Source organism: Dicentrarchus labrax, unplaced genomic scaffold (genome assembly GCF_905237075.1).
Source record: "Dicentrarchus labrax unplaced genomic scaffold, dlabrax2021, whole genome shotgun sequence".
Taxonomy (NCBI): Eukaryota; Metazoa; Chordata; class Actinopteri; family Moronidae; genus Dicentrarchus; species Dicentrarchus labrax.
In genome coordinates, this window is record NW_026136719.1 from 3,705,124 (window position 1) to 3,723,772 (window position 18,649).

Genomic DNA, 18,649 nt, shown 5'->3' on the forward strand with positions numbered 1-18,649 from the left:
GGCGCAAAATTGCCGTCTTTCTGTGTCAAATTCTCAAACACCAGCGCTAATAGCCACATGCAGTTACAGTGAAATTATTAGTGCCTTCAGAGGACTGAAATGCATCTATAAGTTGTCACACTCAGACTTTCCAGTGATACAGCAGAAGTCACCAAAGCTGATATGCGCACAGATGGCACAGACAATAATTCACCGTGAGGGAATGAAACTATAAAACAACATAAAACCTACCACTGAGAGAAACTGAGATGTCAGGTACGCACTGGAGAGAAAACGTCTCTCCATGCGCCCAGAGGCATGAGGCATGAGGCATGAGGCGGAGCACAAAGTTAAAGCACCCCAAATAATAATCACTCCAAAACACTCCAAACAGAGTGAGCCACAGAAAGACCGAGAGACACCCGGCAGATGGAATGAAAGAGCAGGGGGAGTTAATAGATAATTAGAATAGTTATAATTAGAATGAGCTCTGTTTCAAATCAAGTTTGAAAGAGTTGTTCTTGCAACTGCATTTATAACATTTTTTGACCCAAACATTGCTTAAGTAAGTCATGTGATGCTACCTCACTGCACTTTAAGAACAAACATTACTGGGACAAATTGCATGGAATCAAGAACCATTTTGCAATTCATAAGTACTAACTGAAATAACTCTGTTTCTACACTGTGTTGTGTTGCCAATAAATAACCCAGATTTTTCAAATTGTTCCAGTTGATCAAGAAATCAGTGAGGTAATCGACAAAGCAACGGACCGATCAGCATAATGGTATTGGTATCAATAAATTCCCATCCCTAATATTGAATATCTTTTGTGACGGGGCAGTTGGCGGTTGCACAATTAATGGTGCTAGCAGCGGCCGTGTATGTGGGTGTATTCACATTCAGTATCAGTGGAATAGTAATCAAGGGTTAATTTTTCCTTGGAAGTGATACTCTACCTAATATCTATGTTAATATCTGCTCTTATCTATCTTTTGAACAGATTAGTGCTGGAGGCAGATGCTCTAACACAGTGTTTCTCCAACCTTTTTCATTAATGTAACTTTTTAAAAATATTTTTTCAGCCACTTTATGTGTAGATTATTTGTATTTTTGGTAGAAATAGTAGAGTGATATAGTAGGAAAACACTTAAATGCTTCATTTCAAATGTTTAGAATCCATGACTAAATTCAAGACAAACCATTTTTTTCATCATGCAACACTAAGATAGAATTGTAGTTGCAAATTAGTGAGAAACAAGTGCTTCACTGGGGATCTTTGTTATTCTCTGAGGCAGTTAACCCTTGCATTATAGGAATATTGAACGTAAATTGTGGTTTATTAAACTTATATTTACATTTTTATTGAACTTGAATAATTATTTTAGGAATTATGCATGAATTTCAGGTACCCCCTGCAGTAGTAGGGATAGGCCTACACGTACCCCCATTTGACAAACACTGCTCTTTAATACAGCAGTCTATTTAGACTACTTTTCACAGAGGGTTTGAAACTTAAATGTCCACAGATGGACGATTGTGGATGTGGATTATGCTACAGGAGTGGTTGGAGAGGTTTCTTTAGATGTTTTTCAACTGGGTCAACACTGACATCCATTGTAACGGCCATGAATTCAATACAATCACCACTATCTGTAAGGGAGAAAGCTATAAACTTTTTAAACCCATCTTTAAAGCCTACAGTTGGTGATCGTTTAATACCTTAAGAGACAGTATTTGACTGGAGTATCACTGCCTGCTCACCCGTCCAGGACCCTCTTATCAGTCATATTGGCTTTTGGAACAATGGGAACGGGAGTCAGCGATCCATAGGATTGACAGGAAACTCTCCAGGGATTGTAGTTAAAACACTGCAGGAGGATGAGTAGGGAGTCGGGTTAAGAGCTGTGCTTCTGGAGGCACTGAGAACCACACAAGGTTTACTCGCACTGACACATGGGGACTAAAATCAGCCAGTGAGGACTTATGAAGAGCACTCTGTGAGAAAGGAAACCTTGCTGTTTAATCTGAAGAACAAAACAAAAGAAATAATCCTTTCTGGAGTGGTTCAGTGTTTTTCTTGCTTACAGGATTTCAAAATAACTGTTAGCAATTATCTAAAGCCGGCTGTATTTAAAAGCTCATTACAATCATTTAAGCAGTGCTGGTTTACCTGGGTATTAAGGCTTACAATTATGTTTATTTATGACCGTTTAATGAATATGTCAAGGGTATCTCAGCAGTTCAGGTGCTCTTAACACAGCCAGTATTGGGTGGAGAGATTGGCCAGGAAAGAAAATGGGTCTATTGAGGCAAATAAAGGTGGAGCTGAGAGGAGAAAGGGTTATTAAGCAGAGAATTGAGATTGTCTTAATGGGCTTTGAGAGCTATTGTTAAATGAACACCTTATTGCTGATGGGGAGAGGCGTCTCTGCGGATTAGGACTCTTGTTACTCAGCTATTACTAGCTATTGATTTCAGCTGTCCAGCAAAGGCTCTCCATGTGATTAACAAAAGGAACCACAAACACTCCTCTTCTTCCCGCTGCTCTTGTCTGCTCACAGTCGGAGAAATCAAGGCTCATTTTCGTCCCTTCAGAGGAAGCCGCTCGCCACCAGTCGTACTTTTACAGTGTAAGGAATGACCATGGCTGATGTATCACAAACTTCTCCTTCATTAAATGTTCAGTTTAATCCCTGTTCGACTGCACTGTGCTCTGTTTTCTGTCCAAATCCACAAGGAGGTTTTCACATATAAACGATGACAAAAAAAATTGACAGTACACAAACAGATAGATAGATAGATAGATAGATAGATAGATAGATAGATAGATAGATAGATAGATAGATAGATAGATACCCGAGGGAAATTCAAGAACAAACATACAAATATGTCACACAAGCACTGGTGGGAGCATGCAACCCCTTTTCTATCATTTAGTAAACTGACGACTTCTGCTGAAGTGGCATATTTTATGGATATTTTGTATTATATTCAAACTGTTCAATGAACCCAAACAGTGAACTGCAAGAAGTTTCTGTAAAACAAGAGATTTGGAAGAATTTTGAACAGATTATTTCCCGTTTTGAACTTTTTATACAATTCTCTGTATTTACAATCATACAGACTTTTTTTTTTTTGACAAATTCTGTATTTTCTTGTCCTTGACACTTGACCATTGTTCTGTTAGACAATTTACTTTACATTTAGATTTCTTCATAGAAGTGAGCCTACTGTGTATATTTTTGAAGTTTTCTTATGAGTGATTATACACTACTGAAAATATACCTACGAATGTTATATTACATTTCTGACTATAGATCCTCCTCAATGATACACACTGGACTTTAAACAGCTTACGAAATAGTTTCAAAGGGAGGAATCGATATAAACTTAAATGAATGTAAATAACTATATACATTTTAAAATAATAAAAGCATAGGGTCTCTGCTAATAAGTATATAAAAATAAATTGTTTTCTACTGATGCAGAGATGTTAGAAACTATGCACCCAGATTTCATCCCAAATTGTATCCAAAGCAAACATTTTAAACTTTAATTTGTGCACTGATGTGGATCTTAACATCCCTAGTTTTTAGGTTTTTTGAACACGACTGTAAAACCTTTCTGCATAGTATTTATACTGCATACTGAAATTAGGACACATCAATTGTCTCTGAGTGGCTTGTTTTGATGACCTCATTTAGATTGACATGTCTAATGACGTCTTAATCACAGCAACGTTTTTAATACTCTAATTAGTTGTGACAGACAATTGACCTGCTTTTATCAGCCTGGTTCACATCAGTGCAAAGGAGAAAACAACCTGCACAGCGACACGCACTGAAAAGAAAACCTTCAATCTTCTTCTTACTTTTTCTGTGATTCTTCATCAGACATCATTCGTGCTCGGCAGGCCACCTCTTCGTCTCGAGGCCAACCTCATTCACATTCACGCTTTATTTGGAGCAGGTTGTTTGAAATCTGGAGTAGGCACCTTTAGCTCAGTTTAGGAGGTGAGCGCAGTAACATTCAGACTTGAATGCCGACCACTTAACCACAGCGAACAGACTAAAAATGAACCTCGGGCCTGCCTCAAATGAACTGTGGAGCTGTTTGTCAGAAGTGGGAGTGTAATGTAAGCCAACTGCAGGAAACAACCTCGAAATAGAGCTTATTTATGAAATACACGATGCAGCTGGGAATCAGTTTTGGAAATCCAGCTTGACAGAGTGAGCCAAGAACAAACTTCATCCTTAACTGACAATTAGCTTGGACTGGATAGACTCTGTCCCTTTGCTCTTCCCACTGGGCACTGTATAAATACTTGTAACACACCACTTGCATAGGTGCAAAGAATTGTCAGAAATGAACTGAGATGATTTCATGCATTTTCACTTTATTCCCACTATGTAACTTTTGGCACTTTTCGTGCGCTTTACGACACGCCACCAACTATGTCTCATTTTGGTGAAACTGGATCATACTTGAGGAGAAAATGTTTTCTGGTTTTCCCTCCGGAGGCTCCACCTCAACTCAACTGTAATTTACAGAGTTTCCTGATGGACAGTAAAGTAAGCTAAACGTAGCTGTTGTCAGATGGTTAGCCTGGCTGTACCGCTCTGAATGCCTGCAAAGTAATGCAAGAGTCATTTTTCAGATTCCGATTTCAGCATCTCAGATGTGACTATTTTCTGGTTTCTTTAGTTCTCTATGACAGTAAACTGAATATCTTTGAGTTGTGGACAGAAAAAGACATTTGAGGATGTCACCATTGGCTCTGGGAGACAGTGATCAACATTTAACAGAATTTTAATACATTTTAACAACTAATCCATTTATTGAGAAAATGGCTCACAGATTAATGGATCGCCCTAGCTGATTCTTTTAATATATCTAGAGTTTCCAGACAGTAAGCTGTAAAACAAGCATACTTACCTTGGGATGTTTTCTGGTTGAATACCCTACAGGTGCTCTGTCTGGTTGTGCGTCATGTGACTAAAGCTGTAATTGTTCCGTGTGAAGTTAAACCAAGCAAACAGAAAAATACAGACAGGCTTTCCCAGGTGGTTTGTACCAAAGAAAACAAAGTGTTTCATCACATCCTCAGTGTCAGTCCCTGGAGTCGTGTGCCACACTGCTGGTACCTGAAGTAATTCTGATCTCTGTTTTAGTCGTAGTGTGTTTATGAGCTTTCTGTTTCTACAGTCTCTGTATCAGGAAACAATGGCGGCTCGCCTGGTCACACACGATCTGGTATTCCAGATAAACAGTAAAATATGTTTGTGAACAGATTTGAGGAGAGAAACGATCCACACAGTAACAGAATCTGGATCCATATCTGATCAGCACTGCCTAGTTTGATAGTTTGATCTGAGTTTGGTGCGTTGAGCTGGATGGACTCACTGAGAATACAGAGGTGTGATTGATCATATAAACAGTATAACTCCATGATCCGGTATGTCTGACTGTCATGGTGTTAAATGGTTTGAAGCTTTAGGTTAGAGGTCCTCTAGCTCTCATTGAAATAATAGTATTTGTTATATTTGGATTCTGTTTGTACAGTCTGCAGATGGATTCGGTATTTATCCTCTAATGAATATTCAAACTTCCTGGACTACAGGGTCTGGTAGCTCTTTAATATTCACTGATGTTATTTGACCCCAGTATAGACCAATCCTATTGGTGTTTCTGACAACTTTTTACTTTTACTCCCAACATTTTTACTCAAATATCTGGACGTTCTGCTCCTTACATTTTAAAAACAGTCTCATTAAATTTGAGAGGAATTACAAACAAGAGAGTACTTTTTACTTTAATACTTTGATTACATTTCAATAGCTTTACTTTCTTTCTTTTACTTGAGGAAAGAAGTTGAATCAGTAATTCCACTTGAGTTAAGGATTTGTGCACTTCTGGTAGTTTCAGCCCTTATTTTATATATAGCAGTGCATTTTGTACAGTTTTGTTCTATTTTTCCACAAGAGAGAGCGTATACTATGTAATTTATGATTGATTTATGAAGGTTTTTCTCAATATTTTTTATCCTGTTTATATCTTCATGCAGGCTGCTTGATCTGGACTGTATAGCTCTTTCTGTTGCTATGTGTTTCCAAGATTGGGCAGTCATACCAACACAGCTCAGTGTTATTTATGGTCACACCTCCTTCATTAGGAGAGGCTCCTTATGGGTGGTTCATTCACAGATGTGTTGGATCAGGCAATTACACTGTTAGCTGATTGTGTTTTGAAGCTCTCCTGTCAATAAATGGCCATTTCTGCTGAATTCATTGCACTGATGATGGCTCAGGGCTGAAACAAGTTCATTCTCAATAGTCTAAATGATATTTAGCTGGGAGTGCCGGTGGTTTGCTATGTTATGTTTTAATCTGGTTCTTTACCTGCACTACAGATTACATTCACACACATATTCTGTGACTTCTGCCTCCAGAGAGCCCGCTGACGTTTGCAGCCCACCTGGACAATGTGGTGGAGATTATCAAGGTACTGAAGAATGGAGGAGCTCACCTGGACTTCAGAGCCAAAGACGGCATGACGGCCCTCCACAAGGCTGCCCGGTCCAAGAACCTGGTCACGCTCACGGTAAGGGAACCCGCTCTCCTCCGTTCTCACGCCTGCTTACATGTGCTCTGCCGCAGTGCAAGCCTGGCAGTTCTGCAGATCCAGCTCGCCGATCTTTTTGCAACTTAAGCAGCATCAGATTTTGATGCATGCAGACCTGTCACTTGACAGCACGATGAGATGATAAAGGCGCGATGGCTCTGACTGTTGTAGGAAAGTGAAGGCTAGAGAGGAGGCCTTAGCTGTCTGTTCTTCCCGAGCAGATAAAACGAGCAAAATCTGTTTTATCTTTTAAATCTATCTTACAGTGCACTTTTATGAACGTACAATTACATTTTTATCTTCAATTATCACTCTAAACTTTTTTTGATATTTTAATCAGTTGTACTTTGTCTTTTGTGACAGATTAAATCTTTGTAAAATTAGTTTTTAAAAAAGAACTAAAAGAAGAAATAAAGTTTATTATTATGATAATGATGATTATTATGAAAAATCTTCAATTAAAGAGAATTTTACCAAAATTTGTGAATCTGAATTAAGAATAGCTACAAACTTGATAACCCACCTTGCTTTTTTATCCATACATCCCCTGTCTGTACACACACACACCTGTCCCGCTGCAGACAATGCTGGAGTTGGGAGCTTCCCCAGACTACAAGGACAGCCGTGGTCTGACTCCTCTGTATCACAGTGTGGTGGTGGGAGGAGACCCGGGCTGCTGTGAGCTCCTGCTGAACCACCATGCCTTCGTCTGCTGCCAGGACGAGAACGGCTGGCACGAAGTTCACCAGGTAAACACACGCTGCCACATTCAGCAGGTGCACACACATGAGCACAGAGGGGTTTTTGTTCTGTTTGTTATGTGCAACAGCTTGTATTGGGAAAGCATTACTGAAGCACACACAGACACACGCTGCCTTCCCCAGCCGGCTGTGGGCGACTGGCTTGGCAGCTGTTACCCATCCAAGTAGATAAAGGCGTTTAAGGAGAGCCACCCTGCAGCGGTGACAAACTATGAGTGTCCCCGCGTGCTGTTGTGTGTATGTGCGTGCATACGTGTGCGTTCAGGCTTTATCAGATTGCTTATATCTCCCTCCCAGTCAAGTTGCTGCCTTCCCCAATCTGTCCCGTTTCAGACGTGATAACAATCAGCTGTCAGGCCGGACGGTGAGCAGCAGAATGGATGCTGCTAGTTCAGAGTTCAAGGTTGTGTTTGTTCATTCATAAAATCCTGGAAAATGTCAGTGATCGCATCCTTCTCAGCCAAACACTAATAACATTGAAATAAAACCCTCTATACCTAATATAAGAATCATAGAAATATTCAAACTCATGATATAATTAAAAAGCTCTTGTTGGACTGTTTAATCCTCATTCTCTGTTATTCCAGATCTTCTGGATGAAATCAGTTTGATTTATTGTACCACCACCTCTAAGGATGCTGCATATTACAGACTGGATTTCAGCATCAAAAATTAATGATTTGATCAAGCGCTGAAACAATTTGTTAATGAAACTACAACATTATTCATCAGCAGTGTAAAAGGTTATATAAGTTCATTTGTCACTAGATGTCTCACTAGAGCACCAAAACCATGACCAAAATGACGGGCGCCACGGCCGACCAGACTCCATTGAAAAAATCAGTCATTTCATCTTGCAGATAATTGTAAAACACACTTCCAACTGGACACAAACAAAATAAAACTTACCAAAACCGTCTTTGTTAGGTAGAGAAAATAGCCACTAAACGAGCTATCCTTGGGGACAAATGTGCCCATCAAATTGCATCCACTAACATTTCTGCCACTGACAGACTCAGATTGTTATTCTCAGTGTCTGACATTATGAAAAGGATCCCTACAGAGATAGACCTTTAGTTTAATATCACTATCACTTTCCACCAGACTCCATACAAAAAACTCTGGTTTGGTGGAAATAAATCCTTAATTCACCAACGTAGATGATACAAACAGCAGTTTCAGTCGGAGCAGACCGGCTATGGAAACAAACCACAGAGAGGCTACGATACAACACAGGCAGAGGGAGAGAGACACCATGTGACTCTATATTTTACTAAGCTCAAAGTACAGCTGAGGCTGATGGGAATGTCGTTCATCATTCTCAGGGAGTCTTTCTTCAGAATGACCGACCCCGCCTTTTAATGCTGCTGAACCACATTAGCTCGTCTCCAACATGTGTGAGGGCCACAAATCCATCAGCAATGTCTGTTAAAACGTCAATATATATAATCTCCAGTGGTCGTGGTGAGACTAATGCAGCAGTAAAAACAGACCTTGAAAGTTAAGACAAATACAGAATTTGTATAAAAACACATTCAGACTAATATTTTTCCTGCCTGTGCAGCACACTCAGTTCCACTGCTCACTTGCTGATGAAATACGTTTCTACTGTAACCTGCTTTGGTTGATAAGTAGTCGTTTGGGTTATTGTCTTTCCTTTACAAACCTCTCAGTTTCTCAAATGAGCTACAGTGTAAATAGGCCATTTCAAAATAATCCCCTCCAACCGGCTAACTGGCGTCTGTCCCCACAACCGCTAACGTTAATGCCATTTACAGAGAAAATGTTTCATAAAAGCAATAACTTCCTGCTCAGCCTCTGCTTGTAATAGTTTAAATTTACAGTCTGCCCAGGTGAATTCAATTGTGCAGTTGTTCATTTATTTAATCTTCCCGTCTGCACATCTATCCTCCCGGTTTGTGATGACTGGGTTCAAACTGAGGGTACAGCTGCTCCTTGGATGTGCTCTTCTCTGCAGCACACTGACATCTAGTGTTAAAGGCCTCTTACTGCAACTACTATCTAGTGCAAGTGTTAAAGGCTTTACATGACATTGAACTACTGTGTGTGTGTGTGTGTGTGTGTGTGTGTGTGTGTGTGTGTGTGTGTGTGTGTGTGTGTGTGTGTGTGTGTGTGTGTGTGTGTGTGTGTGTGTGTGTGTGCAGGCTTGCCGCCACGGCCATGTGCAACACCTGGAGCATCTGCTGTTCTATGGAGCAGACATGAGCGCCCAGAACGCCTCGGGAAACACTGCTCTACACATCTGTGCCCTATACAACCAGGTGAGCGGGGGGTAAGGGTTTCTGTAGATGTGTGTGTTTGTGTGTGTGTAATTTGAATGAGAGCACATACCACTATTGGATTGACCTCGTACTATTTTAAGTTAGTTAAGCCAGTTCTGTCAAATCTGTGGTAAAGAGTGGGAGAAATGTGGAGCAACATACTGTTTGTGTACATAGCCTGTACAGGAGAGTATAACATGCACATTGTGAACATTGAGATTAAATTCTAATGAATAATAAACTATTTACCATTATAATAACTGATCATCTTCATGTATACAGCACTTTTCAAAGCAACAGTTCCAGAATTGTTAACAAAAACATAAACAGAAATAGAAATACGATGCATAATGGAACCCATAGATCCATCGTAATACATAAAGCAGCAAGTAAAAATACATTTTAAAATGAAACCATTTACTCATCAATCAGAATGAGAATTACTTTATTGATCCCTTGGGGGAAATTGATTACGTCACAGTCGTTCAAGTTCATTCAAAACCCTTTTTTAGGTTGATTTAAATATTATCAGCTTTCAAACATTATCATTTTCTGAGCTGTCTGAAATTTACATTTGATTTCTTTTCCAGGTGGTTGACTGTCCTCTAAATGTATGTTTTAAAAGTTTTATTTCCTGGCACATGTTTTTCAGCTCTTTGGTTGTTATAACTGTGCACTTTTATAATGTATGACGATTACGTATTGGCCTACTGTGTGTAAAGTTTTTCCTACATGCCTTAAAATCAAGAAGGCCTTGTGACCCCCTGTGAATCCTCGCCGACCCCCAGTTTGAGAACTGCTGCTCTATAGAGTAATTTCACCCTCATGATCAAAGTGACAAGCAGCAACATGTAGTCCCAGAAGAGTGAGATCATTCTAGAGACACACTGCTGCCTGTAGTATTCCTATAATATTTATATTATAATCCTATGATCATTCAGTTGAGTCTTCTGAAGAAGAGCCAATTCGTAGTCTCTGAGTAGTAGCAGTTTCTGAATGTAATAAAGAAGTCCCACGCTCTAAAAATGCTTTGTAAATCCAGAACACCTTTAAGGACAAACGTAAGCAATAACCGCCTGTTAGGTATCACAGAGCCGCTCACCTTCGCTCAGTATGCTGACGTCTGTTTGCTGCTGTTCCTCCTGCTGACTCCACCTCCTTCAGTTCTGCTCTGTTTGTTCGCACCCTGCAGGGTCTTTGTTCCTTTTTCCCATGGGATGAATTATTTTAAATTCTCCTTGCATGTTATTTATCATGCTCATGTATATGACGCTCTACCGCTGGCTCTCCTGCTGCTTGGATAATCCCCAGAAGTATAACCACACCAACAAGTCACCGTCTACCTCTAATTGCAGTTAATAGATAAACTATGTGAACCTTTTCCTGACAGAGCTTCAAGTAATAGTTACTCTCTGATTTTGATGTAGAAAGTAAACATGGTAAATATGGTTAACTTTTAAAATACGTGAATTTATGTTACATTTTTTCTTGTTATCTAAACCTGGCATTTATTGTTTTTAGAAGCCCCATTAGCTTCCACCACATAGCCATCTTGGGGTCCATGTGGTTCCACATGATTGGAATTTATCATTCTTTTATTTATGCATTTATTTATTTTAAATTAATTTAGTTCAAATGTAAAGCTGGCTATATTCTTTATTTTTCTCATTGTCAATAAATCTCATGTGCAGACCCAGACCAACAGTGAATTTATGACAATAACATTTTCTGTGTATCCCATGTCACATCAATGAACCACACTGTTGGAATTTGGCAGAGGTGGCAAAGGTACACACAAGTACTGATTCAACTTAATTATTCAAGTAAAATTCAAAAAGGACAGGCTCTGAAATGTACTCAGTGTATAAAAGTAGAAATCCTCTTTGTTTCTCTGAGGGACAATTCTACCAGGTGTTTCTGCGCAAAGTTTGAAACTTCAAACAAGGTCGAGTCGCCCTCTCTTGTCTGTTACGTCTGTCATGCATAATATGCGCCGGTCTTGATGTTAGGAAGCCGTGCAATGATGCAAAAAAATAGAATATAATTCCTCTCAAATGTTTTAAAACTAAAGTAGTAAGACTATTTTGAAAACAAAGAGAGTAGAAAGTACTGATATTTGTGCAAAAATTTAGTCAGAAAAATAAATACTTAAGTAAAGTACCTGAAAAAACTAGTACTACTACAGTAAAGTATTTGTACTCTGAACGTTACTTCCCATCTCTGGCAATGGGTGACCTGTTCCTTCATTACCATGAACACAGACACTGTAGTTTATTTTGACTTCATCCCACATACACCGTCCTGCTGCCCCGAATAATCACTAAAGCACCAAATGTGTATTAATCCACCGCTGAAAATGGTCCCCAACAAATGCACTCTTCCCTCTTGTTTGAGTCACATTTGCTAAAAACTAAAGTGGGCAGCTGTTTTAGGAAATTACCGAGCCTTTTTTTAAAAGGAAACTATATATTTAAAGATTTATGTCCTCGGTAAGAACCAATGGGCTTGGAGCTGAGAGCCACAGGCGGGGTAGGGAAGTGAAAAAGTATTTAGAGATTGGTTTTCATGGGATTAACTGACAATAAGAAAATATTGAATAACTCCAGACAACTGAATATGCACAGAACAGATGAACCATCTCAAAGACCAACTTCACTTAAACCGATCAGAATAGCCTCTAGTTAAAGGTCAGAAGCCGCTAACCCTTGTTTGTACAGCCGGTCCTCTGGGACCATTAAACACATTGCCTTTTGGAGCGTGGCCAGTTAAGCAGCGAGCTACAGCTTGGAATAAAAAAAAAAAAGCCCACTGGTGTGTTCTAATCAAAGAAAACGTTTAGTTCCACTTAAGGAAGTTGTTTCCACAGAAGAGGAACCATGTGATTTTGACCTTTTCTGAAATGGCCTTTACATCAGCTTCCGTTTGTTGGTTACCTAAAATATTGTGGAAAAGGTCCTAAGTGTGAAAGGCTGCGTCTGTGTCAGTGTATGGAGCCGTGGAAATCAATTCTTAAAGGATAAGGCTGCCAGTATTGTATATTTTTCTTACTGTCAATAAATCCCATGAAGAGACACAAAGTGTTGTCAACCACAGTGGTTCGGACCAATCGGCGTGCTTTCAGCGTGAGCAATGGGTGAGAATTGACTGACTGTTCAAAACAACAATGGCGGTTGATAAAGAGGTTAGCGTAGCTGCTGCTAGCATCAGTTATATCAGAAGTGGAGAGTACTTCTTCATTGAAAGAAGATCGAAGAACAGCACTGAAGACTGGCGTCTGTAACAGTGCCTTCCCTCTTCCATCAGTTTACGACGACTTCCTACATGGGCGCAGTCAGGTTATGGTTATCTATGGCACTGAACATATAAATCTTTAAAAACTGCTCACAAATGTATTGGTCCGAACCACCGTGGTTGGACACAGCGAGATGTTTTCTGGTGTGATCTCAGCTGCCATACGAGGTTACGTGTATGTGGGATTGAGTTAAAATAAACTACAGTGTGTGTGTGTGTAATGAAGGAACGTGTCACCCAGTGCAACAATGTGGCTCACTGATGTGTTTTCAATAGTTTTTGGACAGCAGTGGAGCTCTGTGGCACAGAGGAAGAAGATACATCAGCCTTTGGGTACACACACAATACTGGATTTGTTGCCAAGAAGAACAAGATAGAATATCACAAGCGTTATCCTCAAAATTGAAATCATTCCAAAAGCCATAATTCAAGTCATGAGGAACCACAGGAAGGCTAGTCAGTGGATGGTAACAGGGTTCAGTCGTTTTTCTACGGGGCTCTATGGCACAGGGGAATAAGATATATCAGGCTCTGGATACATATACAATACTTGTAGGATCAATTCATTGTTGGTTTTGGTCTTTTCAGGGGATTTGTTGATAATGATAATAAAAATACCGAATATCCTCAGTCTTATCGTTTAAAGCTGCAGGGCTGAAGCATTGAAGACAATAATGATGGCTGCATCTGTGAAACAGAGGGGGTTGATGTAACCTGGATTATTCAGTTATTATCTTGTTATACTGTACGTCATAAATATGCATGAGTTCTCGTTCCTCCTTGATAGATGGAGTACTCTGAGAAGATTCCAGTGCATAAAAACACAGAAAACTAAAAACTTCTGTGGAGAATATGTGAGAATGCTCCTCCTCCTCTGTCATCTTCTCCGTCGGTGATCCACACTCACTAACATGACATGAAGTGCACAAGAGAAACCCATTTGAGGCTGAAGTCTCCATGGCGTCCGAGATGCAGCTGGATTACCCTGAGCATCATGCACAGCAGAGATCTGACCTTTCACACATTTTCTCTCTAGTACTTACATCTGCTTTGTGTGACCTGCTTCTAATTCTAAAAGCTAAAAATGCCTCTGCTTCAATTCATGGCTCTCATGTATGTCACACATTTCCATTTTAAACCTTCATTATACAGTAAAATGTAGCTTCTATAGAGAGGAGAAATGTTGTGGGATTGCTACACTCCAGATGGAAATGTCCGTGGGTAAAAATAACACACTCATGCATGTCTTAAAATAAGATGTCTAAATGTCTAATGGCAGAAATATTTGTAAAGCCAAACACTGCACAGATTATGGTTGTGTATCAGTAGCTGTGTGAGCGATTTTCCAACTCTCAATAGCTTATTGTGGATCTAAAAAAAGTATTTATATTCATGTGTGTGTGCACAGTACATGCGTGGTTGAGCACTTTGTGGGCGATTTGTGCAGTAGATTCAAACCCCTCAGCACTCTCCATCTCTCTGTTCTTCTCTCTCTCTCTCTGTCTCTCTATCTATCTCTCTCGCTCTCACTCCCTCTTTCTCTTTGAGTGGAGCAATAGATACACACTTAACAGCGAGTGAAGCTCCATTCCTCATATAGGTAGTAGATGTTCTGTTGTTCTTTCCTCTTTTCCCTGTGTCAGTGCTGGGATGTTTAGACATTCAGCCACACTGATCAGTTCCTGCTCCGCTGACTTCTTTTGGGAAATTCTGCTAATGTCACAGGAAGCTTATCAGCCTTTTTCCTTAAAAAAGTAGGAAGATTAAAGGATTTCAGTGTTGTTTTCAGACCCTTTCTGAGCTTTATTGTGATATTTGTTTCTCTTTCTTCCCCCAGGATAACTGTGCCAGAGTGCTGCTTGTTCGTGGAGCTGACAAGGAAGTGAAGAACTACAACAGCCAGAGTCCATTTCAGGTAGAGTAAAAAAAACAAAAACACAACACTCTTCCTCACTGCCGTTTGCATGTATAAGCGATTTACAGATGATCGATTTCAGCGTTCAGCGTTGGGAAAACATTTTTAGTAGCAGCACATTTTCTTCGACTCATTTGTTACCATGGCAACAGTGCAAAATGGTCAAGGTCAGTTTCCACCAGGGATTGCAAATGTCTTTCTGGCCAATATTAGATTTGTTGCAGTTAAAAAGGTATCTAGAGGAGAACCAGAAGAGAGCATCAAACCGTGGATGGTGTCTGTTTGGTCATTTAGCTTCTTGTCCTTGAGCGGCTGTGTTTGCACATTTTAAAGAGCGTGTTATCTGCATTACGCCAACTTTGAGGAACACTGAAAAACAGCTCGGGTTGCAGTTTTGAGTTTATCTAACTTGTTCTGAAAGAGTTTTTATAAAGGAGAGCTTGTAGGAAGGTTTTCCTCAATAATGCTATTATTATCAACCAATAGATTAGTCATTTCATGCTATTTCAGACCTGTAGCACATACAAAAGTGATGCATACAGGAAGCACTATGTTTGTGTGTGTGTAATTACATGAGCTGGTGTACCGTGTATGCTTATGTGTGTGTATGTTTGTGTTGGTAATGGTTGAAGTGTGTACGCTTCAGCAGCACATCCATCGCAGGGAAAAAGCCCCAGCAGCTCTAAGAGCTGCCTAGCTGGAATGATTGACTCATAACCTACGCCTGAGTTACAAAAGAGCCTTATTCAGGCAGGCGTTTATGAAAGGCAGTCCCACAGGGTCCTCGACTGTCCTCCACAGCCACTCCAGTGGAGCGCTTCATTAGTTGGAGCGCTTCATAAAGGGAGTGAGCCCGGGCCAAATGGAGATCACGTCAGGGTGTTAGTCAGAGTTTGAATGTTTAGCCGTGGCCTGGATTTGGCTTACGTCTCCATATTGATGTTTGCACTGTTGCCTCAAGGCAAGATGGTTCTGGGTTCTGACCTGCCCGTCGTTTGGGTCCTGTCTCTTTGTTCTCCCTGCTGCTCTCCGGGTGCTCCAGGTCCTCCCACAGTCCAGAGACATGCAGGTTAAATTGGTGACTCTAAACTGGTTGTATGTTTCTGTCAGTGTGTGATCCGTACAGAATTAACCCCGCCCTACCCCAGTGTCTGCTGGGATTGGCTCCAGCTGATGGATGGATGTTACGTGCAGCTTTATTTCTCTCTGTGTGATGTTTCACTTTGGAACTTCGTCCAACTCTTCAACTTCACTTACATTGTGGATTTAGAGGAAGATTAAAGATATTTCTGATGATGTTTGGTGCTGTTTTATGGTTTGATGGTACAGATGGGCGACAGATTAGCAGAAAAACTTAGATAAATGATTCACATGCACACCAGTGTCCCGGTTTTTAAGCTTTTCCAGGTTTTGAGCATGTTTGGGACATGACATTTACATGGAACTTGACAAATGTTGTTAATATCTCTGTATTGATAATGATAACAGTATTTACGCAGGTTTTTGATAGTTTGCAGTAGTACAGACATTCCCTTGACTCCCAGACACAACAAATCTGTTTGTTGGTGTTAATAAAATGTATGGCTGCATTGCTTAAGGTACTGGTAAAACATGAAATATGATCCAGGAAGTCCAGTTTGAGTAAAACATCATTGCCTTTGAAGGCTTATCAGATGCTAAAACACTGAACAAAGCGAGTTTTACATGTCTGGAATGATTTTATTTTGCCTTGACCAAGCAAACTGTAGTAACACAGCATTCACATAGCAAAGTAACCAGGAATGTGCACTTGCATGTATTTGATTGGCCACCGCAGAGTCTTGCTGGATGGCAGCTGAGCAGGTTTGGCCCTGCTGGAGCCTTCGGTGTTGGCACCCCCGCTATGTCCTTGGACTGGTCTCATAGAAAAAATGAGGTGCTGTGTTTGTTCACACAGGGGATGATCAGAAACCTGGATAAGGTATTTTCATGCCACTCTCGAGAACTTGTTGTAGCATGCAGGTTTCTCAAAAACTGCATGTTTACATGCACAACACTTAACTTGAAAACATGCTAGTATGCTAGTAAGTGTATTAATTGAGTGGAGAACTGCAACTGCTTCTATACAGGGCTCAAAGGGTCACTGAATTGTTTGATGACTATGAAAGTGATGTGAATCATATGCTGTGGCCTTCACAGTCACCAGATCTCAAAATAACTGAACATCTATGGGAGAGAGCGCTCTCCGCCGACATCATGGAGACACCAAATGAGGGAATGTGTTTTATGAAGATGGTGTCCATCCCTCCAGTCGAGTTCAGAGACATGGAGCACTATAAAGCGGTTCTGGAGGCTCACGGTGGCCCAACAACTAAGATGCACTTTGTTTTTGCTTTTGTTAGTCAGCCATCTGAATGTCTCAATAATGCAAATGCATGCAAAATAACTGCTCAATGCAATACTTATGCAAAACAGACAATCACTTCAGGCATGTAAAACAAGGACTTGACTAAAACACTGTGCTTGAAATCATTGATTTGGACACCTGAATTTGGCATAACAATACCAGAATGTACACAATAGAATAGAATATCTATGTGAAAAAGCAGAATATTTGTTCATCAGCTTACAACAGTAGCAGGAAATGGTTAACTGCCTCAGTTTTCAGAATGAATACAGACCAAAGGATGCTTTCTGCGGCCAACATTTTGTTCTAGCTTTGAGCAAACATACAGGGAGAAATCTGTTGTAAAAGAGACAAACAGCAGTTCTTCTGCTGACAGTAGCCTCAGCAGCAGAACAACAAGCAGCCACTAGACATGCTGTGGACTCTCACTTGTTTTCGAGTGGAAAAAACTCGCTCTCTTGCTCTTACTATCTTTATCACTGTTGCACTCTCCACCTACACATGGAGCCAAGAGCTGAATCTAACAAGTTTATGCCTGTTTTCTGAGTGGCCGGCATCCTTGGAAATGTAGGAAACCAGTACCTGAAGTAGAGGTAGATGAAAGAAAGGACTGTTAGATCAAAAACAACTTACAAATTGCAACATGTAAACTACTCCACCACATAACTCCAGTTATGAAGCTCACAAAAGTCTGTTGTTGTTGCTAAAACAGTCACCACTCTTCTGGATTCAGGCTTTTCACCAGCTTTTCTAACTGTCTGCAGGGATTTGCTCCCATTCTCCTACTAGAGCATCAGTGAGATCCAACACTGATGCTGCTGATCAGGTCTGGCTCACAGTCGGTGTCCTAGTTCAGCCCAAAGGTGTTTGTTTGGGGTTGAGGTCAGGACTCTGTGCAGGCCAGTCAAGTTCTTCTCCACATAAACCAATTTCCCTTTTCTAAACTAGGAAAAACAGACCCAGACCAAAAGTACAAAGTTATGTGCAGGAGTTGCCACGTAGTTGTGGCCATATATTGTTTTAGCCACATTTGATGCTACAGCTTTTTGCAGCTTTGGCATCATACATTTTAAGAATACTGCTTGCAGGAAGCAGGCGAGCACTGTAGCGGATGGATAAACTACAAGCGATGCCGCAGCAGCAACCTTTTGCCAGCCTTGTTTCTATATAGTTGTGTCTGTATAGTTGACAGTTTACTTACTTGTAACTCGCAGCAGCTCTGCACTGTATCCAGTTCTTCGCTTTAGCACTTTGCTTTAGCAGGTTTGAAGTGGATCAAGTGCGTGAGGCTTCGCAAAAATAGAACCAGGAACTCTTCATTGGGAAAAACTGAAACACAATCTGATGTTGGCTTGTTGCATCGCTTCCAGTTAAGGCTGAGAAAACAGCACTGAAATGTCTTTGTGCTGA

The 18,649-nt window shown here is 40.4% G+C and overlaps 1 protein-coding gene across 1 annotated transcript in view; it reads left to right on the forward strand.

Moving 5' to 3' along the window:
* Positions 1-18,649, forward strand: part of LOC127351354 (SH3 and multiple ankyrin repeat domains protein 2-like) — a 224,346-nt gene that overhangs the window by 79,279 nt on the left and 126,418 nt on the right. Inside the window, exons 7-10 of the mRNA XM_051378830.1 lie at positions 6,432-6,583; positions 7,186-7,353; positions 9,531-9,647; positions 14,776-14,853. Of these exons, the coding sequence (XP_051234790.1) occupies positions 6,432-6,583; positions 7,186-7,353; positions 9,531-9,647; positions 14,776-14,853 (515 nt within the window). The remainder of the gene's footprint in view (positions 1-6,431; positions 6,584-7,185; positions 7,354-9,530; positions 9,648-14,775; positions 14,854-18,649) is intronic.